At 47.6% G+C, this 26,717-nt stretch overlaps 1 protein-coding gene across 1 annotated transcript in view; it reads right to left on the reverse strand.

Annotated features, from left to right (window-relative positions):
* Positions 1-5,593: 5,593 nt before the first annotated feature.
* LOC133354458 (rap guanine nucleotide exchange factor 2-like) overlaps positions 5,594-26,717 on the reverse strand; it is a 221,226-nt gene continuing 200,102 nt past the window's right edge. Inside the window, 13 exon segments of the mRNA XM_061571308.1 lie at positions 5,594-11,673; positions 12,148-12,456; positions 14,052-14,559; positions 15,469-15,661; positions 16,314-16,482; positions 17,080-17,119; positions 17,121-17,194; positions 18,063-18,191; positions 20,425-20,637; positions 21,110-21,333; positions 22,933-22,956; positions 25,551-25,674; positions 26,317-26,528. Coding sequence (XP_061427292.1) covers positions 11,648-11,673; positions 12,148-12,456; positions 14,052-14,559; positions 15,469-15,661; positions 16,314-16,482; positions 17,080-17,119; positions 17,121-17,194; positions 18,063-18,191; positions 20,425-20,637; positions 21,110-21,333; positions 22,933-22,956; positions 25,551-25,674; positions 26,317-26,528 — 2,245 coding nt within the window. The 3' untranslated portion in view covers positions 5,594-11,647.

Raw genomic sequence — 26,717 nt, forward strand, 5'->3', positions numbered from 1 at the left:
CCGAGCGTAAAGACCGTAGACCGAGGATCGAAGAGACGTAGCACCGACGGGTTCCATTCCAACAGACAGCCGCGATTGCTCTCGGGACCTCCCCTTTATGCTCCCCGAGCACGTGGCCTCGCTCCGCCCTCGGCTACGCCCCCTTCTGGATCTCACCAGAAGGTTCTCGACCGAGCATCACGTGACCCTCAAGCCCCCTTTTGGCCCCCCTCGCTACCCTGTCCCAGTCACGTGCCCTCTCGGGTTCACCCAGACTGTCACGTCCTTACTTGCCCTCTCTCTGACCCTCACCAGAAGCATGCCCCCTAGGGCCCCGCGTGCATGCCATACCAACCCTGGTGTCAGAGAGAGGCTCAAGACGCACAGTTCCACTCTTGTGACAGTAGCTGGCGCTAAACGCCACAGCGACTCCATTTACGTCACTACACATGTATTGACGTAAATGGAGTCGGATAATATAGGCGATTATGTCTGCAAATGCAAGTCAAAGGGGCCGTCCATAAATGATGTCACGCACCTGGGGGGGGGGGGGTCAGACATTTGTGACGATGTGTGACGAGGGGGGGGTGAGAAATGTGACGTCACATCAAAATGCGCAGTGCAGCGGCACATTAAATACGCACTACAATGACAATAGTTTAAAGCGATTTGAAGCATGTTTTATTTGGGGGGGGGGCAGAGCTTTGTGACGTCATATTTGAGGGGGGGGGTCTGACTTTTTGTGACGCCGTGTGACAAGAGGGGGGGTCAAAAAATGGACGGTCCCAAATCCCCTAACCCCCTCCTTTACCATTATGGGAAAATTGCTTTTGACATACGTCATTTGGAGATGCGCGCATCTTTCGCGTTTGTCAATGGTCCCCACAACATCACCATTCCCTACCCCTTACATGCTGACGCCAATCCCTGCATCGACCTCACCGAGAGTAACCCCCCCCCCACCCCCCCCCCCACAGTATGACGATATGTCATTGTTTGGTGGGAGATGAGGAGACCTGTTCCCGAGATGTGACGACGTGTGATTGGCGGCTGGGAATGAGGGAAGGGGGGTGGGGTTCATTGGAGAGGGGACTGTGGGGATAAGAGAGCATGTCGGAGGAGGGACGAGTGGAGAGAGCTGTGTATGAAGGAGGGAGCTGTGTGTGTGACGGAGGTGGAATAAACGGACTGGAACCCTGGCATGTTGTTGGGGTGAGCGTCCGCCACGTATAGATAGATAGGTCACATTTTAAATGTGTCGCATGTCCACAGTTACATCATCTGACCCAGGAGATTTGCCTTTGCGATAACGTGAGGGGGACGTTTAACTTCTCCAGACACCTCCTCCTCTTCATCTGAGAAATTCCTCGACTCATGCATACTTGTCAACCCATCCGGGTTACCCGTATTCTTGTATAGAGAAATTGAGTTTTCAAGTCCATACGGTGAACAGCCGTTTTAATACGGGCAAAAACATTTGTTTTGTCTATTTATGTTTCTCCATTGTGATGGGAATTTGTAGGCTGAACGTTGAGATTTATAAGAGCACGGGGTGACCAATAAGGTCTGAATTGGTCTGTGATAAGGTAGGGCACTGATAAGGGGTTGACAGGTATGGTCATGGGAAATTATTTTGCTATACAGACCGCCATAACAATCTTGCACGAGTGTTAATATTGTATCTCGATCACGAGTTATCGTTCCGTCTTCGTAATCCCTCTCGTGTGCATATTCTCCAATCAATAGATCCTCCTGAGAGTAAGACGCACCTTTAAACATTGTTTCTGGTGTTCGTAAAGATTCCGTAACAAACACCAGATTGTAAGATCCACCCCCCAAGGATTCCTTTTTTGCTGCCATAATGCTCCCATAGATTGACACATTCGAACAATTTTCTTGTTGTGTTCTCCTGATTTCTGAAAATTTGGGAAATTTCAATTCAATACGTGCCATTTCTCCTACTTAAATCGCGGAAAGGCCGGTGTTTGTACATACACAGGAAAATAATAGTAATAATCAAAAATGCACAGGTCTGCTGTATCTTGTTTCGGCTCATACTTTATTTAAAATCGTTTTACTTAACTATACAAAGCATTCATGACTTATACACAACCGCCTTGCCATGGCATAATCATAATCCACCTTCATATGACAAAATAGACAACATATGTACAATTCACATATTAAAATATACAAAAATGCACATCTGTGATGGACCTTCTGAAAGACAACAAATACGATTTTTTCATCAAAACAAACGAGCGTCAACGTATGCGTACTACGTGCAAGTGACGACATTGGTCGGATGGTTGCGTTCTCATCATCGATGTCATCATCATCTTCGTAATCATCTGTCATTTGTCGGCTGAACCAATTTAAATGCAGTGCGTGCGGTGGCTACCGCCAAACGCGATGGTCAATGTGTGTATCCAGTACTAGGGATTAGTTGCGAGTAAAAAACAAAAACTGTCAATTGTCAGAAAAAAATGTTACCACAATTTTTTTCTGACCACAATTTTTTTCTCTTTTTTTGTGTTGTTGTTGGACTTTTCAGATCGTTTACATGACGCGATAACATTAACGTCTCTTATTGCGCGAACAAAAGTGCCGTTACGTGGCAGGAACATACGGAACACGCATGTGTTGTCACGTCATACATATTTTCGGATTAATCTGATTTTTTGGGGGGCTATTTAGATCTCTCCGATATTTTATATCTCGACCAGATCTTCCAGATCTTTCATATTAATCCGACACTTGATAAACGCATCCCTAGCCGTGTGCTCGCGTATGCATGTGTACAGGTGCAGCATGTATCGGTACATTTGAATGTGGGTACACAGCTGTGAAAGTGAACGGATTTGCAGACGCATGAGTGGAGATGCACATAATTGTAGGTGTTTACGTATGCACATGAGCAGCCATGCACGCGGATGCACATGGGCATATGTACAGGACCCGTTTTCAAGTACTTGGCCTGTAGGTAACATTCAGAGAAGCGAGGCGTAAAGGTGTTGCTGTGCACCGATACGTACAGGTACACAAATGCCGTGTTCATGCTGAATGCACTGCAAGTAAAACTGGGTTAGTCCGAAAGTCCTACGATGATGAGGGGGGGAGGGGGAGGTCAAAGATTATCCACCATATCGTGATATCGCCACTGCACCCCCACTTCAAACGTATTGTGCAGTTTCTCAATTCGGTGAGCAGTTGTTGATTTTGACAAACGGTGATTCTAAATCAATGACACCACATTGAGAACTGGGGTAAATTTACAAACGGAGCACTGTTATCAGAATTACATACACACATTCTTCGATCCACCCAGTGTAGGCGTGTGTTTTTGCCAGCAACACTGCTAAATGCAACACTGTTTACCCAGCAGTATGAATAGGCACACCACAGTTACATGTAGTCGACTGGCAGGTTGGGTGTGGTGCAGCAAAGTGTGGGGAACTCCCACGTTTTCCAAGACGCCTGGCCAAGTGTGGAAGCGGAGGCCACATTTTACTCAAGAGGGGCTCCCTCGAGCTCCCTTCTGCCCAGGGGTAGGCAACCAACATAACAAGAAGAGCCATTTTGTTCGAATTCGGTAAATGAAAAAAAACATCAATATTTCAAATGCCGCAGGTCGCCCAAACCCTGCTCAAGCCAAGGCCCCACTGCACCGTTGGCAAATGCGACACGTCAAAGCGTACGCTAGGTAAGATGTTGTTGGTCCATCTTCTTGGTTCTTTCGGTAAAGTCACGTAGAAGGGAGATAATAAAATAATAAAAATAAAACATAATAAAATAATACAATTCTCACGACGTTTCGGCCACAACGCAAGCAGCCTTCCTCAGGTGAAGAACAGGTCTGTCGGAAAGACAGCATTATCTCCATTCTACGTGACTTTACCGAAAGAACCAAGAAGATGAATCCCCACAGTCACGAAAGCTTTAAATCGAATAATGTTGTTGGTCCTCCACCCACATTCCGACCCATGAAAAGCGACCGCAGTAACAGCCAAAGCAGATTCAATGGCATGTCAAGAGACTCAACTAGGCTTTGTCTTGGAGAGATGTATATTTCATATTGGGCTTCAGCTTTGTCATCCAAGCAGGAATGCTCCATGGAGCAACCCAAGCTGTTCTGCGTTTTGTAAAGTTGTTTATCTGCGAACTGTGTTGGTGAGTTGCTATTGCGTGCACAACGCATCAAACTCGTTAAATATGTTAAGGAAGATAAGCAGCTGAGCTTGGGCCAGAAGTGATGATGGCCGCTGGTCAAGATTAATGATGGAGTGGCAGCCTAGGGATGGAACGCGTCCGAGGATATGTCCCGCCGGGGAGATGGAACGACGAAATGATCTCGTGTGCAGGTGGCTTGGGGAGGCCATTAGCCAGCAGTGGATTGACTATGGCCAAGGATGCTTGTGGTGATGATTCGTTTTTTTAGAGAATTTAGTGGACAACATTCAAGTGAACAGTGACGTAGCGCCTAATGAGGAGCATATGCATACGTGGAGTAACTGGATATATTTTTTTTAAATTAAAGTTATTGAGTATATGTCTCAAAAGGTGTTATGATTAGGCCCCTCTGGTGATTAGGCATAAGGCTCCATTTTCCATAAGTGTCCTTTGACGTGTACATAAGAATACTAACTTTAATTACCCACTAAAAAAATAATTACCAGGTAAAGCCTACGGAGGTAGGAGCACTTTTAGAGTCGACCTGGCCACATCGAAGTGGCTTAACATCATCATGCGTGGGAATTTATAGGAGCAGCCGAATATTCTAAACGCATGTTTCTAAATGTGGAGGGCAAAATTGTAAGAACACAGAGGGAACCCCATGCGACCAACACAAGGAGAGATAATACACGATCTCCAAATATACAACAGGCATCTTCAGGGTCCAGGATCGAAACCAGGACCTTCTGCATACAGGGCAAGGGAGATAACATCTCGCCACCACGGTGCCTCCTGCGTCTGAGTATTACAAGTGTTACAAGTGTTCACTGAATATCCATCGAATCTGCTGAAAGATCACCAACAAAACAAAGCCCTGGCCATCTTTTACAATGCGGATTTAATCAACGGAAAAATATAATTACACTAGCTGTACTACCCGGCTTCGCCCGGGACTTGTATCCACCACGGCCGGCCGCCTTTGTCTCCCCAGTGGCGATGTTAATACGCCACACCAGTTACTCGTTTGAGGCTGAGTCGACCTATGTGAGGTTCAAATAATCTTGATCGGTGGTGGCCATGAGCGGGAATCTAACTCGGTTCGCCGGGTTGGTAGCGCAGCGTAGCGTTAACCACTACACCCACCGCTCCTCACACACACAGACGCACACACACACAGACACACGCAGAAACACACAGACAGACACAGACAGACACAAAGACAGCACGCTAACCACTACACTACCGCTCCCCACACACCACACACGCAGACACACACACAGAACACACACACAGACAGACACACACACACAGACACACAGACAGCACGCTAACCACTACACTACCGCTCCCCACACACCACACACGCACACACACAGACACACACACAGACACACACACACAGACACACACACAGACACACACACACACAGACACACACAGGCAGCACGCTAAGCACTACACTACCGTTCCTCCTACACACCACGCACGCACACACACAGACACACACACAGACACACACACACACAGACACACACACACAGACACACACACACACACAGACACACACACACAGACACACACACACAGACACACACACACAGACACACACACACACAGACACACACACACAGACACACACACACAGACACACACACACACATAGACACAGGCAGTACGCTAAGCACTACACTACCGTTCTCCCTACACAACACACGCGCGCGCGTCCATAGGTACACATACACGCGCTTGCTGCAGACACACACATACACACACATACATAACCGCACATACACACAAACACATACACACACATGCATACACACAAACATACACATACATACAAACACACACATACATACACAAAAACACTTACACAATACACACACACATACATACAGACACACACATACATACACACAAACACATACAGACACATACATACACACATACATACAGACACACAGACATACACATAAACACATACACACATAGTCATGACCCGGCTTTGCCCGGGACTTGTATCCACCACGCCCGGCCGCCTTTGTCTCCCCAGTGGCGATGTTAATACGCCACACCAGTTACTCGTTTTGAGGCTGAGTCCCTCCCTCGCCACTCTGCCTCCCTCGCCACTCTGCCTCCCTCGCCACTCTGCCTCCCTCGCCACTCTGTAGAGGACGTGAAATTTGTATGAATTTACCTCAGAGTGGCGTGTTGGGTGTCGAGGCCTAGCACCGTGCAGAGCCTCCCGCCTTGCCTGATTTTCCCACCCGGCGAACGCTGGGTACGGGTGCCGGTCCCCCCCCCCCCCCGCGCTATTAAAAATGGCGTCCACCCCGCGGAGAAAAGTTGCTACTCGTTGCCAGGGGCAACCGCCGTCCAATGAAAGCGGCGAAGGCGTGGCTAGCCGTTGCCAGGGGCAACCGCCGTCCAATGAAAGTGCAGTCCACACACACACAGACACACAGACATGAACGATTTTATATATATAGATGTTAATAAAATTGACAACTTCTATGTTTACTTTGTACATTCAAATGATAACACAATTTAAATTAAAGAATAATGTTATAAAAACGTTTGCTTCTTAACTTAGTCTTTCCTTCCAAAATAGTTATTTGCAAGTCAATTTATTAAATCACAGAAACTCCTTCACTGCATGACATAAAGCAGGACACAAGGACAGTAATAGGACACATTTTAAAAATGTGGAAAATTAATGGACCTGATGTATTTACATACAATTACTTAAATTATTGCAGCATTTCATATTTTTTTTTCTCATTAAATTAAAACATATATGTACTATTTAAGTAAAAACTTAACAAAGAAAAATCACATTTGTGTCTTCGTAATTACAGATTTTTTTTTCTAAACAGGAATTTATGACATTCATAAACGTTTTCATCATTTCACAAGGCGACCTTGTTTTACTTGATTATAGAATGCACAGAGCCAATCACATGAATAATGTATTAGTGAGCGCGTGCCATTTTCAAACCAATCAAACACAGCGTCTAAACAATGGGAACAAAACATTTTTTTCACTTATTTAATTGATTTGAGAACAATCCCATCAATAACAATGCCCCTCTCATTACTCATAATCAAGGTTATTTTGGGTTAGATCGCGTTTGTCACGTTAACAAAACGTGCCAATCAGTTACTACTTCAGCACAGCGGTGTGTTGGAAAGTAAGCCCACAACATTTACAATTTGAGTACGACGTTTCGCTGGTGCTTACAACCAGCTTCATCAGGCAATTTTTTAATCCTTTATATTAAGTTCACTTGCTTGCTTGCTTGCGCGCTTACGACCGTGCAAATCTTTCGGTCGTTTTTTAACCCACTTCCCGTGATCCAATCGAGCTGACATTTTGCACACAGACTCGTTGTGCGTGACAATGTATTTTCGTGAAATTTTTTTTCCAAAATTGTCCACTTTTTAGGATTTTTTTAATATTTAATTACCAATTGCTTAATGGTGGCAGGCAATCATCTGACCCATAGGTGGCAGCTATCTCAAGCCAGAGGACGAGAGGACTCTAGCCGCCCGTTTCAAAGACCAATGTGGGCTGGGTTGTGGCCCATTGAACACACATATAAAGGATTTATAGTGAAAAACTTTGTTTTTACGGGTTAATTTTTTCAGAGGTGTGATTTGCCAGAATTAAACCTCATTACTGTTGCAAATACAGTCCTGCTGGGAATAATTGTAACCAAATACACTTGTATACAAGTGTTTCAATTCAATGCAACATTAGCTATCCCTATTAACACAACAGCACTACCGTATTTGACATTCTACAAATATGCACCACTGGAGTTGCAATTACTCCCTTTCAATCTCTAGCTTGCTTAACATCCAACCTTAAGTGCCCCTTCAAGAGTAAATAAATGAAAAAAGAACAAACTTCAAGATTATGTTATTGTCATTTTTTTAGATTTAATCTTTAACATTTTTATTTCATTTACGTAATGGATCGTTTTAATGGGTCAAAATAACCACGCAATAATAGTTCAGCGATGGTGGCACGAGCACTTATCATGAGTACGTTGCATTAACGCGCATGCACTAATATGATTTGTTCTGTACACCCATAGTTACGTGGTCCACCAACCCAAGTACAACATGAAATAATGATTATGCGAGGCCTATCACAACTGCCTCAGCCTACTTGTTCTCAACTCTGATTTAAGTTTCAATTTCCCCGAAGCTTAGACCAATGTTTAAGTAATTCCACGTAAGAGAGATATATTTGGAACTTGAAATTAAGGCAACGGCGTGAATGATCTTGCGATTTCTTCTTAAACAAAGACAATTTGTGCCAAACCACCTAAACTCATTCATATGGATGAGGTTCTTGTACTTCTTTTAAAGTGTTTTTGAATGACACGTTAAATGCAACTTTTTTTGTAACCAAATTTTCTTTCACAACAATGCATACATTGGATATTTACTGTAACATTTAGCAAGCTGCGCTAGTGCAGGCTACACAACTGTTTAAAAATATTGAATTTTACCTCCCCCCCCCCCACACCTCACCTTTGTAAAAAAAAAATTGCAAAATATATCAACTCACATTTTATGCACATGCAGCAAAGGAGCAATTATGAATGGCACAATAAAACCCACTGTTAGAACTGTGCACTCAGAATCAGAATAATGTTTCCGGTCAAATATACATATAGAGAGATATATATATAACGACCGGCTCAAATTCTTTCGTCGTTCTTTTAAATATAGAACAAATTAATTTATAACTTTAAAAAGAAACAACTGTCAGACTTTTCAGGAATGTCATATTTGAGTGCATGCTAAGAGGTATCAAATTCAAACTCTTTTTTTTTATCTTCCAGTATGTATAGTACTGTTCTGTACAGGATAATATAACCAGTGTTAGCAGTCAGTCTGCGATATCATAAATATTTAATCAATTTCTGGTGGAGGGACACCCCGATGCACAGCCTCGCTACGTGCACAGCCACCTCCAGGATTACCCACCAAGCCTTGCACATTTCTCTACTAGCTTACAAAATGTCACGGACGTAGTAACACTGTTTTCCCGTCTTGCCACATGTTGGGTGCACACAAACACGCGGACGTATACACAAACACGCGCGCACACACACACACACGTAAAAATCAACAAACAATAGTTTTCACAAGTTTAAACGTACAGAGATGCCCGTAAACGAGTGAACGGTCAAGCTCACTGTGGGTAGTAAAACTACGAACCTGGATTCTTAGCATTTCCTTCGCAAAAATTGCAGCATTTCTCCTTCAAAGTTAGTTTATAGCACGAAAAAAAGAATACAAAATCATAATAAAACACTATGTGTGGTCAATTGCACTGCTTATAATGATAAATAACCAATCACTAATTATCCGTGAGTGATACATTACCAGATAATAATAATACAGTAGATTCATATTCAACTCAAGCAAGACTGAACCACCTTTTCTGCGTTTCCAGATCAATGAGTAAAAAAGTAAACATTCCGGGTTGTTTCTGAAAGAATGGGGCTCTTACATGGGCAGTGCATGCCGTGTGGCAAAAAAGGCGGACAGCGTTTATGTCCACCACAGTTTCACGCATTCTCTTTCAACGCTACGCGGACCATATCGTGGATGTGAACTGTTGTAATTTGTATGCAATAATTTCTTAAAGATTCCTCTTTCATAGCCTTGTGCGCGTTCAAGGGCGAATATATTATCAGAGGCTTATTGCAGTTAATGTCTAAACAAATAAAACGGTTTGCTTTGTCGTGACAATGTCGTAATTTCAGCGCAAAAAATATCGCGAGATATGTATCTCTGCGCTTGGTATTGGCAGTATTATTAAAGTCACGTCAAGATGGTGCTCAACGTCTTCAAGATTCTCCATGGACTTGCTCCTACCCGCCTCTCCCCTCTCATCTCCCTCGGGGCTCTCCCCCACGCACCCTCTCTGCCTCCAGCAGCCGAGGTCTTTCTATCAAAGCCCACCCAGCCGGCCCTCACCGAGTTGGAGGTCACTAATTCTCCTCTGCTGGACCCCACAGTCTAAAACTTTCTTCCTCCCCCTTCAACTGCGCTGGAGACTCACTGCCCCTGCTCCAGTGAAACCTCAGGACTTTCCTCATTTCTATGACTGACTGCCTCTCCTTCTCTCTGTTAAACAAATAAGCCCACTGCTTCCGAACTTTCCGTACGGCGTCTTGAGATTCAGTGGATTTCGACGCTCGTGTAAATCCAAATTGGATCGTGCTGTAGCACGACTGGGGATTAAATGAGAATACAGGAACTCAAGTTTGGATTTGTCTCTTAATATTTCATGTTTACCAAAGGCAAACTATTACTCTGTAACGTTCCAGTGGCTTGTAGCCCATATTCGTCATTCGCTTATAACACACGGGTTTTCATTGCTCTAAAATTGAATTATTCAGCGTTCACATTCAGAGCACACGATGAACATGCCACCACAATTACTCATTGATTGCAGGTGTATTTAAAAATGTCAGCCCATATCACAGTTCAAATATTGCATTTGAACAATAACTGCCACATCGCTGAAATGCTTCTCGTTGTTTGGCTCAATCAATCAATCAGAATCCAGATTCTTAGCTTCACTGACCTTTCTTCTCTAGGGTGTTGGGAAAAAAAAAAGTATATAACAAATAAACACTATGTCAAATTTCGTTTTACAAAGACTCTAACACGTCCTTCATACCCTGCAGAACTTTGATACGTAAACTCAATTTGCTTTCAAGCAACTCAACATTAATACGTTACACGAGTCACAAGCATAAATTAATAGAAAAACTAGGACTATCCAGTAAATCGCAAGAATAGCTGTAAAATTTGGCCTTTATGGAGCCAACCAGGCCATACAAAGTGCAGTGCAGATGACAAGATGGATTATTTTCACAGACCAGCCCCTTTTTTTGACCTTTATCCATTCGTCTCTTCAAAACCCTTCGCCAGCTCCCCCCAAAGGTTGCACCACCTTGCTCAGGTTGGACATTAAATAAAGCAAAATACTCGTTTGCAACGTTTTTTTATTTTTTGTACCACCACAATCATGCCGTCATCGTCCCGGATGTTGCTTTACGTGGTACCAGCCTCGGACAACAGGACCGGAACTTTTCCACCCCCAACCGGAAAAAAAAAACTCCTTGAGCAGGCTTTGTCCAGAAACTTCGATCTCTCAGGGAGCCCCCCCCCAACTCCTTGTTTCACTCGGCAACATCACTTCCATATGCCGTCACGAGCCGTAGGCGGGTGTGAATTTCGGCTGGTCAAGCGGGTGGACTTCTTCTTTCCACCAAAGCCGAACGCGAGAGATCATCGCGCCCACCCTTTGCAAGACCTTCCGGCTCGTAAACACAATTGCAGGCCCAACGTTGTGTTCCGTGGGGTCATAGTTTCGAGAGAGAGGGGGTATTCGCTTATTCACGTGCGTGCACGCGTGTGCCACTGTCCTCCAAATGCTCCCCCACCCGCAAACGTCTCTCGCCTACACGGTCGATACTTGGTCTTTCTCTGGAATAAAGGAAGAAGAAGGAAAACGTCAAAAACAGGAGGAAGTCAATGCGATGTAAATTTCAATGAAGCTGTTCGTTTAAATTTGCTTTTACCGTGCAGTCACATGCTTTGACAAATGTCTACAGCTTGCACATGCATCTGTAAAAAACCAAGCATTCGCTCGGTACAGTGCACAGCTTATTTTGATTTCGCCTAACCTTGCATGTAATTGATATTCATTTTTATTTAGGGTAAGAAACGGGCTTAAAAACGCATTTATTTTTGTCGATCCAGGGTGCAGCACACGTCGCCGGGAAAACGTCGGACGTCGTGCCGAACAAACACGCGGTGCCCCGCCACGAAAACCAAAGAGCTGCGACAGGAAAAGACCGCGAAAACCTACGCGGTGCATCCCGATTGTTGCTCACAAAACTCGCACGCCCGTACACCGACGATGACAACGACGCCGATTCTGACTCCGATCTTGCTTACCGTCCTCATACTGCTGCTGCTGCTGCTTAACCGGTGAACTGAGCAAGCCCTGTCCATGCACTGCCTGACTGCCGAGCACATGGGGCACATTCCACGTCGGGCGGATCGCCGGCGTGGCGGAACACGGCCGCTGCTGCTGCTGCACTTCGGGGCCACTATCGCAGGCGGTCGCATGCAGCGGGGGGTGGAGGTGCGCGGGGCACGAGCCGGAATGAGCGGAGCTCTCTTCCGGGGGGGCCAGGGCATGCAGGGGATCTCCTGCGCCACTCCCCGCGCTGGAGGGCACGGTTTTTCGCGTGACGCAGTACACTGGGGCGTTGCGGAGACACCGAAGCGCGAGGTGGGCGAGAATGGGAGAAACAAAACAAACAAAATAAATTAATGCGATTTTACAAAAAAAAACAAAAAAACGTGAGATGGCGCGGTAAAAAAAAAACGAACGATATCGGCACACGAAATATGTGCAAGCCGAGAAAACAAGAAAATGCAAACCGCGGACATATAAATTAATTAAATTAGTGATGCTGCTGCTGCTGCTGCATTGGCAGTGGTGCATGAGTGGCATTAATAATAATAAAAAATAAAATAAACCTCAACAACACATCCGTCTGTAACACTATGGCCTTAAAAAGGAAAAATACACGAGGCAACGTTTGAGGTATTATTTTTCTTCATAGCACATCTTTGGATGTATGTGCTATAAAGAAGAGCTATTGCCTGAAACGTCGACTATTATATATTTTTCCTTTCACGGCCACAGCGTTATTCACAAATATCTAGAATTTTTAAAAATCTAAATTACTGATTAGCTGTTTAAACAATTGATGGATTATGCATGCACCTTTCAGGGCAACTGTTGTTACATGGGTCACATGCTTTATTTATAGATGGATTTTGAATGCCAACATTGAGTTAATTAATTCAACACATGACAATGTGGGTGTGTGGTAGATCTCTTGTTCACCACTCTGTTTAATGCTGGGAGCTGTTCATTGCATGCATGAGTGCATTCAATGTAATTAATGGCTTTTTGTGTCTGATGGTAAATTAGAATGGGTTGCCAAATAATTGTTTACCTATTACCAGAGTAATTACATATTCAGTCGGGCGTGAGGCCAAGGCATTTGTATTATTAATGTCCAATGCAATTGTAGCCAGGGTAATATTCAAAGCAAAACGATTACTTTTAATAAAACGGAGCCTTCGGGCCTCTTACAATGAATGAGACCGAGATCATCGCAGTGAGCTACAATGCCCATATCAGAGCAATTAGCCAGCACTGCTCAGATTCCTGGGTTTTAATCTGGGCTCAAGTGTTGCCTGTAGATGATCTCAGCCCAGTCACCAATAACCGTAACCATGCACAATAAAAATATATATATTTTATGACATTCGGGGAACGGCTGTTTACAGAGCTTAAGTGGTGATATCCTGCACTGGATAAAGATACCGATGTGACTACTTATTCTGTGGAACCATCTTCTGAAACAATTACCCGCCATTATGTGATGTTGCTCTGCTCCATGACAAAGCCAAAACAAGGTTCCGATATGAACGCGATTGAGAGTTCAACTTGCGTTGGAAACAAAGCTTACGTGAAAATCAAGAGAATCAGTGGACCTAGAGCATATGGAGGAGACAATGAGACGAGCCTTTTTCGTCAGAGAGACCTGGATTTAAAATAGCGCTGACAATCCACAATCCTACAAAAGGTTCGGTGTTGTCATGGGATGACCACGACCGATTCGAAATGGCGCTGCCTTTCATCCACCCTGGGAGATGATAGACCAAGAAAACCGGCAGTATTTTACTCTTCCACATTCTGACCGTATATCAAGCACTCTATCTACAGTACGACACATCCACATCAACGACAACAACAACAACCAACGATGACACCTTACCTACTAAACCTCCTTCTCCGGCCGGCTCCGCAGCGGCCACCACCACCTCGGCATCCCGCGTCTTCTCCGCCGAATCCTCCCTCCCGTCTCCTCCGGCGCGAGCCGCGTCTGCAACAAGCGCGGCGCCGCCCACTGGCGGCGCCGGCTTCTCGTCCCGCCGCCCCGCCGCGTCGGGGAGGCAGTCCTTGCCGTTGCGCCGCTTTATCGTGCCCGTGTCGCCCTCGTTCTCCTCCGGAGACAGCGAGCCCGTCGACGACGCCCAGCTCTCGCGGGACGGCGACAGCGACGAAAGGACCGACGGGGAGCTGCGGACCGCGCCACGGACGACGACGCCGCCGTCGTCGTCGACGACGACGGGGCCGTCTCCGACGGCGGCGGCGCGCTTGCTCGCGTTCGTCGCCAGGCGGCCGGCGCCCAGCAGGACCCAGCACTGCTCCAGCTCGGCGGCCAGGTCGCCCGTGCTCAGCCCGCCCGAGCCGCTCCAGTAAGAGCGGCTGCTCGTCAGCGCCTGCATCGCGCGCGAGAGATCCCGGTGGCGGGGGGCGGGAGGGGGAAAGTTTGTCTCGTGCGTTGTGCGTCGCGCGTCACGTGTCGTGCGCCACGTGTTCCACATCGCGCGTCACGGGGTTTTGCATTTGCTCACGGAGATGCACTTCTGCGGCCGTCAGGAACGCTCTTCCTTTCCGACATTAGGAAGCCACTGGAGCTATAGCATTTTTAAATCTACACCGACAACTTGTTTCTTTAGAGCTGCTTTCTGTGTGTTAGTTTGTTGCACAAAAGCAAAGTTTGTGGGGAATAATAGCCATCTTCTGTACTTTTGAGGCATAAGCAATTAGGAAATAAGACTTACTACCCAGGAAAAATGTTTTTGTTTGTTACACGTGCATTGTTGTTTTAACTGATTGGCCTACACCAGAGACAGCCTTCTTTAGTACCCAGTCTCACCAGTGTCAGACCAGAGAACGCCAAAAGGCGAACAGGACAAGGACAATGCCACTATCAGGGCATTGATAGCTCGGGGTGAGCAGCTACAACATGGGACCTTTTTGCGATTATCAAAATTAACATCTTAACATCTATTTTATTGCCAGAAAGGGTAAAGCCTATTCTTATTTTTGTTCAGCAAAGACAAAGATGCCCCCTGTAGCCTTAACAGACTGTTCGGGCAAGTGCTGTTCACGAGCACCTACGAAGGCCGGCACGGCACACGAGGGGGTGGGTGGCCAGCAGCACACCCGACCGCCTTTGTCTCCCCAGTGGCGATGTTTACACATCGCACCAGGTACTAATTCGAGGCCAAGTCGACCTCGGCTAGGCCCAGGACCGGTTCAGATAACCGCCTACCGGTGTTGACCGTGAGCGGGAATCGAACTCGGGAACACCGGAGTCATGGCGCGCGCACACACACACTCGCCTGGAAGTTGTCATGCGAGCCGCTGGAGCACGACGTCCAGCTGTCCCGTCCGCTGTCCGACGTCTCGAGCGAGTTGCGGCTGTACGGGGGCAGCAGCAGGGACCGCCCGCCCCCCTCGGCGTCGTCGTCCACGGCGGCGGCGGCTGCGTCCGCTTTGGAGCCCGGGTCGGAGTCCTGAGCTCCGGGGTCGTCGCTGTCGGGGGAGGGGGGGCGGGAATCCCGCGTGGACACGAAGAAGGTTTTCAGCGATTGGCACGGGAAGGAAAGACGCGGGCCCCGAGGTGTTTTTTTTACAGGCGCGTGAGAAAAATCTACGTGTTGTGATACGTCGATATTGTTATTTTACCAGGTAAGGCCCACTGAGCTATGAGCTTCTTGTTCAGAAGCGACATGGCCACGAATGACAGCTCAGCCAAGTGGCTTATCACGTGTACATTTATCACAGCCAAATAATCTAAATTGCATGTTGATTCTAAATGTGGAGGGAAAAACCATGCGACAACGGCGAGAGAGAACACGCAAACTCCAAATATCCAAATACATTAATAATAATAAAACCCAACAACACACCGCAAGTTCATCTTCTTGGTTCTTTCGGTAAAGTCACGGAGAAGGGAAATAATAAAATAATAAAAATAAAACATAATAAGATAATTCTCACGACGTTTCGGCTACAACGCAAGCAGCCGTCCCTCAGGTGAGGTTATCATTTTATTATTTCCCTTCTACGTGACTTTACCGAAAGAACCAAGAAGATGAATCCCTGCAGTCACGAAAGCTTTAAATCGAAATTTACACCACAAGTTGTCAAACAAATACGCCGGTCTCCTCCTCCTCCTCCTCACCTTGTGGGGGGGAGGCCAGGGGGGGGTCGTTCGGTGCCGACCTCATCCCCAGGGCCGTGGGGGGAGGTCTCGTGCTGCCCTCCGCTCGCTGGGCCTTCCACTGCCTCCCGCTCATCCGACCCAGACTCGCACGTGGCGCGCACGTCCGTGAGAGACGCCAGCGTGAACCCTGCCGGTCACAAATCATCGTCACAATAATACATTGATGATTATTATCAAAACAAGTTGTTCCAATGAAGAATACATCTACGCCTCTATCTAGGGAACGAAACAAGTGGACTTCTCCACAAATCTGGCCTGATGAAGCTGGTTGTAATTACTGGCGAAACGTCGTACTCAGATTGTAAATGTTGTGGTTTGGCTCTCCAACACACCGGTGTGCTGTACTAGTGATGAATTGGCATGTTCTGTTTCCGTGACAAACCTTCCAAATTGGTTGTGCCAGGTGGTGGCGGGTATTACGACACATTTATATATTTACGCGATTTAACAACAACAACAAAACCCTGATCCTGCAATGTAAGAATCCACAGAGCACAGGAAGTGATTTAATTACGTTTGCACCATCGGGGCTTCGAGTGTGTGACAGGCGCTAAGCGCGCTTTGCTTGATCAGTTGAACATAGTGTCAACGAGCACGTTGCACGTTAATGAAGGTTAATTTGCCACCAAAAGGCGCGACATCAACGTGACGTATTCACTTAAACGTGGGCGGACTTTTGTTCGTACTTTTTTTTTTGCTGCAGTAGCTGAAAACCTGAACGTACCAATGCCGTATGTCCTGGGAGTGTTGTTGTTCTTGTTGGCAGTTTTCCACGGCCGAGGACGCAGTTGACCCTCCCGAATTAGATCGCTGAGAGTTTTTGCGCTTCATCTGAGAGCCTGCGGGAACAGCAACGCGCTCGTGTTGTGTGTTTTTTTCAAACATAGCTGCACGATGATTTAACAAGTACGTCTCCGCAGTTGCTTCGAAGCGAGCTGTCATACCACGCGTTCAACTCCTGAAGAAGCTCGCAGTAGCTCTTCTTTCAGTATCGCATGACGGAAAAGCAACAGTTTTGAAAATGTTTCTATTTTAGTGCTCTTTTTTTTTACTATAAACGAAACTATTTTAGTATTTTACCAGGTAAGGCCCACTGAGCTACATAGCAATTTTTCAGAAGCAACCTGGCCACAAATGATAGCTCAACTAAGTGGCTTATCATGTGGAAATTCATAGCATTCAAATAATCTACACGCAGTGTTTTCTAAACGTGGAGGGAAAAACCGGAGGACGCGGAGAAAAATCCATGCCATAAACCACTTCGTTGACCAGGCATTTGCGGCCAGGTTGCTTCTGAAAAAGAGTTACATAGCTCAGCAGCCATTACCTGGCAAAATAAAAAAAACGTTGAGTTTAGTGTTTGTTTATTGCCACGTCAATCGCCACCCACGATCCCATCCTAGCGAGTACCGGGTGTTTTTATTTTCGGCTGCCGTCTTTTTGGGATGCGCGCAGTAGTGCGTGGCGAAAGCTCGAGAGAAGAACTGTGGTGGGCCAACCCGGTAAACCACACTTTCAAGACGGCTGGCTCACTTTACAGCTAAACGAAAAATAAAATGAATTAAATCACGACGTTTCGGACGCAACACAAGCGCCCATCATCAGGTGGGACAACCACAGCAAGAAACAATTGCTGAAGTGGGCAAAAAAATCTAGATCGCTAACATTTCCGCCAACGGTACGGGAATGCAAGGGTCAGGACCTCACCTCGTCGTGGAGAAGTCCTAGGAGACGCGGGGGGTGTCGGGACCGACTCGTCACCTGATCTGCTCTTCTTGTCCGCGTGGCTCTCCGAGAGGGCAAGAAGCTTGCGGTACGAGTTCGGTGAAGTGGCTCCTGTGGAGGAGGGGTGACAAACACCGTCCAGGCTTGTTCACAATAATTCACTTCCTGTCGTAACCCCGCTGCCTGTTTCCGGTGTTGAAAATTCCCCGCAAGATGACGATGCCAGGTTCTGATGCACGGTCATTCGATTTCCTTAGGCAGCTTTAACAGGTAAAACGGGCACCCACGGTGGCGAGATGTTAACTTCCTCGCCTGGTATACAGGAAGTCGTGGGTTCGATCCCGACCCAGATGATGCCTGTATATTTGGAGTTTGAAAGAATCTCTCCTGTGGACTCGTGGTTTTTTCTCCGGGTCGTTTAGAGTAATTGGCAGCCATACATTTCCATGTAATAAGCCACATGGTTGAGCTATCATTTGTGGCCAGGTCGCTTCTGAAAAAGAGCTATGTAGCTCAGTGGGCCTTACCTGGTAAAATAAAAACGGTTTATAGTTTAGTTTAAAAGGTAAAGGTGCAGCCCTGCTATTGCTTTCTAATGCCACTGCTGGCGGAAGAGCCTCCACCAGAGGGAGCCCGAGGGAGCCCCTCCGCTCTCCTCTCTCTCTCTCTGGCTGGCCAGACGTCTCGGAAGAGATGGGAGTGCCCACACTTTACCCCACCACACACGCGACCTGCCACTGGACTAATCGTTGGGTACGAATTTATTCCTGCGGTGACAAGGTTTGGGGTGCGGGGGGGAGGTGATTTATGAAAATTAAACGTGCACCATTGCTCCAACTGGTGCGCCGAGAGATAGACTCAAACCGGCGACCTCTGGATAGGCAGGTCAAGGTGCGCCAACCTTCACAGCAATGGCAGAATCGCCCAGGTCAAGAGCGCGAGCCCTCAACCCTTGTAAGGCCCGGTTGGGATACGAGCATTAAAAGCATGAAATCGACTTGAGCGATGGTGTGCTCTGTACGTCCGCAGTGCTTGATTGAATATGTAATTTGTTTGTTTAGGTTTGAAATAATCAAAACAGCGTAGGAGCAATCGGGGTGCGATTAGTCAAGCAGCGTTTTCTTTGACATTTGAGACAAAGCAAAAGGTCAGAGCGATCAATGATCACGGAAATCAATGGCTCCTATAATGGAAATCCCATAATTGCATTAGCAATTGGTCACCACTGGTCACCTCAATCAAATACCCTAATAAAAGAAAGTTCCACTTTGCAACGATTGGAATACCAAGACCACCATAGTGTTAAATAAAATGCACAATTACCTTGGCGAACAGCTTTCACATTTTCAATTCCTACGTGAATAAAAATGCTGTTAAATAAGCGCGTGCGGATGACTTTGCTTATTATTGTTAATATCTAGAGTTATTGATATCTATGGGACCCTTCTTGCTGATAATAAAGATGATGAAAAAAGAAAAGGCTTTAACAATTCTGGCAAACACCAAATAGACACCTCATGCAAGGAATCAAGTTCGTATTAACCACGCGTACTTGCGGTAAAACATGCAAAGAAACTCTGCTCTGATAAGAAACGCATTGTCTTTGAAACTGATTGGCCTACACCAGAGACGGCCTTTCTTCATGGCCTAGTCTCACCACCAGTGTTAGACTGGAGAACAACGCCAAAAGGCGAACAGCACAAAGTCAATGCAAGACCAAAGCGTTCATGGCTCAGATTGAGCACAGTTATATTCCATGGAAACCTTTTTAATAATGTTATGGAGACTGGTTCCTGCCATAGGAATGTGGAGTTAGTCACCCAGGGCTACCGACAGTCATCAATACTACATTGCTCAATCAAGCAGGGACACGGTGTCACTCCGACTTGCATACATGGATACAATTGACGCGATTCAATACTTTGATACAATGAATACTCATAACCTTGTGAATGTTGTACCAGTGAGCATAACAATAATTATATGAATGCAACGTTTGCGTGTGATACGTCACCATCGTGCAAGCAATATGAAAGCGCACTGCAAGCCAAGTAAAGAAAGTAAGCACCGACAAGACAACACAAGCACAAAAGTCACGGACGAGAACGCAAACAAAGTATTCCGACAACAGAGTGATGCAGCAAACACATGCAGAATTCTAATTGCAGTAGGACGTCCGCATGATACAACCAAAGACAGCCAAGACACACGCACGGCAATCCAACATCAGCCAAGCGACAGCACAATATGTACGAACAGGAGGCAGCCGACACACACAGCAATCCAACAACAGCCAGAGCGACCGCATGAGAAAGACAAAACCAAACCAGCAAGCGCCACTTACCAAGAGGAAGCAAAGCGTTAGCGGGGAAGCGCTTACGGGGCGGCTGCAGGGACATGGGGGCGGCCTGGGTGGCAGCCCCCACCGCTGTGGAGCCCGGTGTCCCATGAGGCCATCTGGAGGCCCCCTGCCTGAGGATGGGGGCCCGCGTCACCACGGGGGAGCTCTCAGCCGACTTGGCCGTCTTGCGCTCGCCGGGGATGCGCGGCGCCGCTGCTGGGACGCGGCGGGGGAGGGCAGAGAGAGAGAGAGAGAGGAAGCGGTTGAGGTGCACGCACGGGCTCTGATGTTAGGGGCGAGGAATTCTGCGACGGAGGTCCCGCGGATCGGCTCGCGCCCAAAGCCGACGGAGGTTGGATCGTTGCGACTCGGGATTGCGTGAGCTGGCGAGCAAGCATGGGGAAGGCCCCTCATCCAGCAGTGGATTGACCGAGGCCTACACAGAGAGTTGCACAAACAGACACATGGACAGACGCACGGCCGGAGAGCGAGACGAAGAAGATAGAGACAGACAGACAAACATATACACATGCAGCGAGCCACAAACATGCATACACACACACGCAAACACTCGCAGACAGGCACACAGACACTCGCGCAAACCGACACACGGACAGACGCACGGCCGGAGAGCGAGACGGAGCGAAAGCCGCAAGGCAACGCAAACGCGCGTCCGCCGAGTACTCACGGGGCGCGCTGGCCGGCTCCAGCGCCACGGAGCGCGTCATGAGGCTGTCCTCGTCCACGTCTCTGTTCACCTGCGCCAAGTACTGCTTCACCCTGCGGCCCATCTGCGCCTCCTCGTACAGCTTGCGCGGGTTGACGAGCGAGCTGCGGCGTGCGCGCTTGCGGTGGCCCGACGCCTGGATGGCGTCGAACACGGCCGAGTTGGAGCTCCCTTGGCTTATGGACCTGGAGTAGGAGGAGGAGGAATGTTGTTCCAGCGGTGTTCGACGTCCGAGCAAGCTTCCCCTACTGATATTAGGAAGCCACTGGGAGCCCGTGCACTTTTAAAATCTCGATTGAAATAAATGTCTTTAGAATTGCTTTTTTGTTTAGTTTGTTGTCCTTCCCCGGCACCTCCGATTAGCACGGTTGGCTACGTACGGTGCGAAAGAAGTTCAACGCAGGCACGTACAAGCCTCGCCGATGGAACAGCGCTCATTCGTATTCTACAGGGGGTGTGCTTTGCCTCCTGCCCGCAGCGCACAGCCACACTGATGTGAATGCCCAAGCAGCGATTGAAACGGCTGTGGCCCTAAATGCCGCATCGGTGATGCTGCAAGTGCTTCCACGTCAGGTCAATACATTTTCAACATTGCCAACGCTCGAATCTTTCTGCACGCTCGGCCTTTAACTTGAAGAAGGATTCGCAGCATCGCAGCCGACGAACTCATGTTGCGCGATTCGAATTTAGCAGTGCGGTAAAAATTGGACGTCGTTGTAATGGGCTGGACGCCGTAAAACACTTTAATAAAAATCCATGGGATAGTGATAATATCCCATTGCCTAGCGCTCGCCGTGATTTGGCAAGTCGGACGCTGGATTGAGATAACATTTGCCAATATCGTGGGCTGATATATGACCTCAAAGCATTTCAACCACACCTATGCATGCCAGCAGATGCATTTGCAGAATAATTACACGCCAGGACAACGTTCCAATTTTGAAAATCAGCAAACCCATTACAACCAGGTCAAAGCAAATCTGTGCCCATTAGGTCAAAGCCAGAGTGAATTTATGTATACGAGTGTGTATATGTGTGAAGGCCATCCTTTATTGCCGACAGACAAGGAGTGGGGAAGGGTGGAGTTTTCTTTTCCAAGACAGAAGATGGGCGGTGCTTGGAATAAGGTGAAATCGCAGGCATGCCTACATTGGTGCGAGTGAGACTGGTAAGGAGCCTTGTGCCACAAAGCCATCCTGCCTGTCAATGCAAGGCCTGGAGGAGGGGACACCCTGGAGCTAGAGAAGGCTCAAAGGTAATAACTCTGGGCATAACAAAATCAAGGAATCTATGCCAAGATGGGTACTCTCCATTTGAAATGCTCCCATCACTGAGCGTCCTAGATTAAGATTTATTTATTATTCAGGTGGCATCCCACAAATTTTATCCTCGATCATGCTCTCGGTATCATGTCACATGTCACTGAGGCAAAGTAACCATGGCATCGCTCACAGAGCATTGCAACTCTTCACGTTTGAGAATGTCCCACAGAAGTGGATATCGAAGAGCTATCTCTGAAGATCCCTTCAAATGGACCTCTGGTCCACACAGTCATAGGCAGCACAGCACTGCATGTGAGAATGATGTCCGTACGCACGGCAATCGTCGCCATGGAATTTAACCAATGATGCGCCCCGATTCAACCTATCGTGCGCGCATGTGGCGAATTCTCCCCGCTGGATCGATGGCGACACGGATCGCGAGTTAAGACTCGATGTCAACAGACAGGGCGCTTTGTGAACAGGGCTCCGCTACGTGTGCTGGCACAAAGGACACCGACTTACCCAAGGCTGCGCCACCTTTTACGCCTGTGTGTTATACGGGAGGGAGAGGGGTGATGGTTGATTGATGGGCAGGCACAGTAATTGGGGCAGGTAAGGTGTTGGGAAACGGAGCAGAAAAAGTATTGTTTTTTATGCGGCGAAGGTAAAAAGAGGGAAGGACGGAGGCAGGGCCAGAGGGCGAAGACAAACGGGAAAGTGACAGTGAAAGAACGACACGTGAAGACCCCAGCACAGAGACTGCGTCAGACAAAATCACGGTGCAAAATGCACGTGCATCTTCAGTGCACGTTAAGAATCACCTCTCTGCGTATTCAGCAAACAGCTGCTACCGTTGGATGAATACGACCGAAGTTATTTATTCAAATGTACAAGGATGTGAGGGTGCTTCCTGCTCTGTTTAGGGCCCTGAGACAGTGCTGGCAGGGGTCAGATAATCCAGAGAACAACCCCCGTTGAAGTCTCCCAAAGTGGAACTTGTATCGTCAACCCTGCTGGAACGATAGTGGTTGCGTTAACCCGCTCACCATGAGCCGTGTGGCCTTACCACAGTGCCACACAGCTCACTGCACGCAATTATAACTCTAGAATGTCACATCGTTGTAGAGTATTCGAGTGTTTATTTTGTTGGGTAAATCAAATTGGATAACAATTGTCAGAGAAGAAAATAATGTTCTGATTTGTAATAGTATTATTATTATTATTTAGACTTAAACCTGCTATTGTAGTAGTATTTCAAGAGTGCCACGGTTCACTGTCATAACCACATTGTTGTGACAAATGATGATTTATCCGAGCAGTCCAGACACTGGGGGCATCTCAACCACAAAAAGACACAAACACGATGACACAAATGCATGGCAAACACAATGGAGACACAGCCTGGCTCTAGGGGGCCATGACTGGCAGTGGTAACTAGGGATTGGGTTATCAATCGGTGAAGCAGTGGACATTGTCTTTGATCCAAAAAACAAACAGACCCGGCACCAATTAAATTAAATTAATTGGCCACGACAGCAGCAGCAAATTGTGCAAGCACAGCGATATATATTTACATGGTGAAGGGAGATATAGCAACAAGGCACTGGAAAGACGTGGTTTTTATCAGGGGCAATTACTTAACAATTGTCAGAGGCAGGACACATTGCCGGCAGGAATGATGGCACAATGGTCAAGAATAGAGACTGACTTTGCACCCAAGGAAATAAGAATTATTTACTTTTGTAAAGTGGCGCATTTCAACCGCAAGATCCCAATGCCACCGTGTATGGAAAGCCAGGACTTAAATGAACAGAACCTGCAGGGTAGGTGGCTAGAACTATGGAGTTAAAGGTCATTTTAAATACAGCTGACGATGCTGATTGTCTTGTGACCAAAGAGCAAAAGCGTTCCAAAGTTTTGGAGCTGCACTGGCAAAAGCCCAATCGCCCCAGGGATTGAACCTTGACCCGGAGTACTCAGCAGGCGGCGATCCGAATACATCAGGGACCTCGTTGGTGTATAAATAAAAATGGATCGGTTACTGTAAATATTAGAGCGTGCCCAAAAGGGAGGGCATCCAGCGTGGAGATGGAATGACGAAAATCAGCTCGTGTCCAGGTGCGGGGTGGTTTGTTGCATTGCTGAACCATTGTTGTTTATTTCCCATCCCCCCCGGTTACTCAGTTCCCTAGTCCCCACCCTCTTACTTCTCTTTGTGTTTATTGCCGAGAAATTGAAATATTTGACAAAAGTTCAACCAAGATTCAGCCAAACTAAAGCGACTCAACAGAGATAGCGAAGGTGGAGAGAGAGGGAAACTTCCAGGACCATCAAGTGGCTTCCTTGTAGTTAATTTACTCTTGCACATTTCAATTAAGTGACGAACATGTCTGCGTTTTACGTGTGTGTGTGTGTGTGGGATTAAGGCACACGCCATGGGAGGGCATAACGCTTGCACAAATGGCCTTGCCGATATATACAAAAGTCTGAAAAAATGTTTGCAGATAATATTCATTGAATGCACAAGGTCTCCACAGTAGCCCACAGCAATGCAGCATGGGCACAAAGCTTCTACCACAATCAGTCCTTGTTCATGAACAAGGGACATGAATAGAGAGAGTCCACAACAGAAATGCACGACTAACGAGCAGAGCAATGCTTCTGAACGAATCGCACATTAGCTGCGTTGGGTTTTACTTCACCGATTGTACACAAGAACAAAGATCCCCCGTATAGCCTTAGCACGCTGTTGGGGCAAGTGCTTATGAAGGCCGGGAGGGCAGATGAGGGGGTGGGTGGCCAGCACCACTCCCAACCGCCTTTGTCTCTCTGGTGGCCATGGTTACACACCACACCAGGTATTCATGTGAGGCTGAGTCGACCTAGGGGAGGCCCAGGAACGGTTCAAATAATCGTCACTGGTGTTGGCCATAAGCGGGTGTGGAACTTGGGTCAACCGGGGTTCGTAGCGCAGCACGTGCTAACCACTACACTACCGCTACCCACTTGTACACACACGTGCGCACGCACACACACACAACAAAGACTCCCCGTATAGCCTCAACAGACACACAAACAATTTAGCGGCAAAGTTCAAACATTATTGTTCATGAGAGCGGTGAACGCTCCCGTCGCCTCACCTGTGTCGGAACATGGCCGCAGCGTCCATTCCAACGGAGGCCATTCTCACCACCTGGCGGACCTCCTTGGCGATCATTCGCAGCTTCTCAAAGTTCACCATCCCGTCCACCCGCGAGTCGTTGCCTGAAGGGAATAAAAATAAAATCTCAAATATAAAAATAGACACATGCACCTCCTCGTGTTAGACGGCGCGACAGCGAGGTAGCGATACAGCGTGCATGGTTGGAGCCTGGTGTTCAACGAGGTTGTTCACTCGGCCGACAATGGGTACCCGATGTGGTGGCCTTGTTTGCCTCGTCGGCAACCAAAAACATTTTGCCATCGGTACCCTTGAATGCTTCGAGGGGGGAAAAAACCTGCCTTGGTTTTTGTTTATTTTCGTGTCTCTCTCGGACTCAGACCGAGACTTCAGAATGTGGCATCTGCACGACGAGTGAACGGTGGCCCCGTCGCGCACGGCGCCTGCCGCTCCTCGAGCCGCACCTGTGACGTGCTCGGTCGCGGTGGGATCTACCAGGGAGACCTCCGTTGTCTCGCCCCGGCTAGTGCACGACCGCGAGTCACCCTGCTTGGTGCAAGGCGGTATATGTACGCGCGCACGTTGAATTTCTCGGCACCGTACGTAGCCAACCGCGCTCGTCGCAGGTGCCGGTGTGAACCGAGCCTGGTTCCTGGCGATGGTGAAAATGCAGCGTTGGCCTCTGCACCGTCTCCCAGCGCTGGGACTCGCGTCGACGCGCGGAGCTGGGTCGAGCGGGCGGGTACCTTCGTGCAGGAAGGTGAGGTCCTTCTTGACAACGGGGAAGAGCGGGATGAGGGGTGGCTGCAGACTCTGGCTGCTCAGCACGTTGCGGTACTTGGCCATGTTTCGCGACGGGTCGAACAGGTCCTGCAGCTCGCGGTAGAGGCTCTCGTACTTGGTCGGAAGCTTCTCCCACGTCCCGTTGAGTCGGGCCACCGAGCTGTGGCTGAGGCCACTGTGAGGGGCCGAGCCGAGCGCGTCGGTCGATCCCACACAAACACGTGGAATGTTAAACTTCGTTTTTTTTTTTTCATCAGGTAAGGGTGCCGCTGAGCTGTAGAGCTCTTTATCAGAAGCGACCCGGCCGCAAACGGATAGCTCAATGAAATGGCTTATCATTGTGGAAATGTATAGCAGCCAAATA

Source organism: Lethenteron reissneri, chromosome 47 (genome assembly GCF_015708825.2).
Source record: "Lethenteron reissneri isolate LAM-NWPU_2019-01 chromosome 47, ASM1570882v1, whole genome shotgun sequence".
NCBI classification, from domain to species: Eukaryota; Metazoa; Chordata; class Hyperoartia; order Petromyzontiformes; family Petromyzontidae; genus Lethenteron; species Lethenteron reissneri.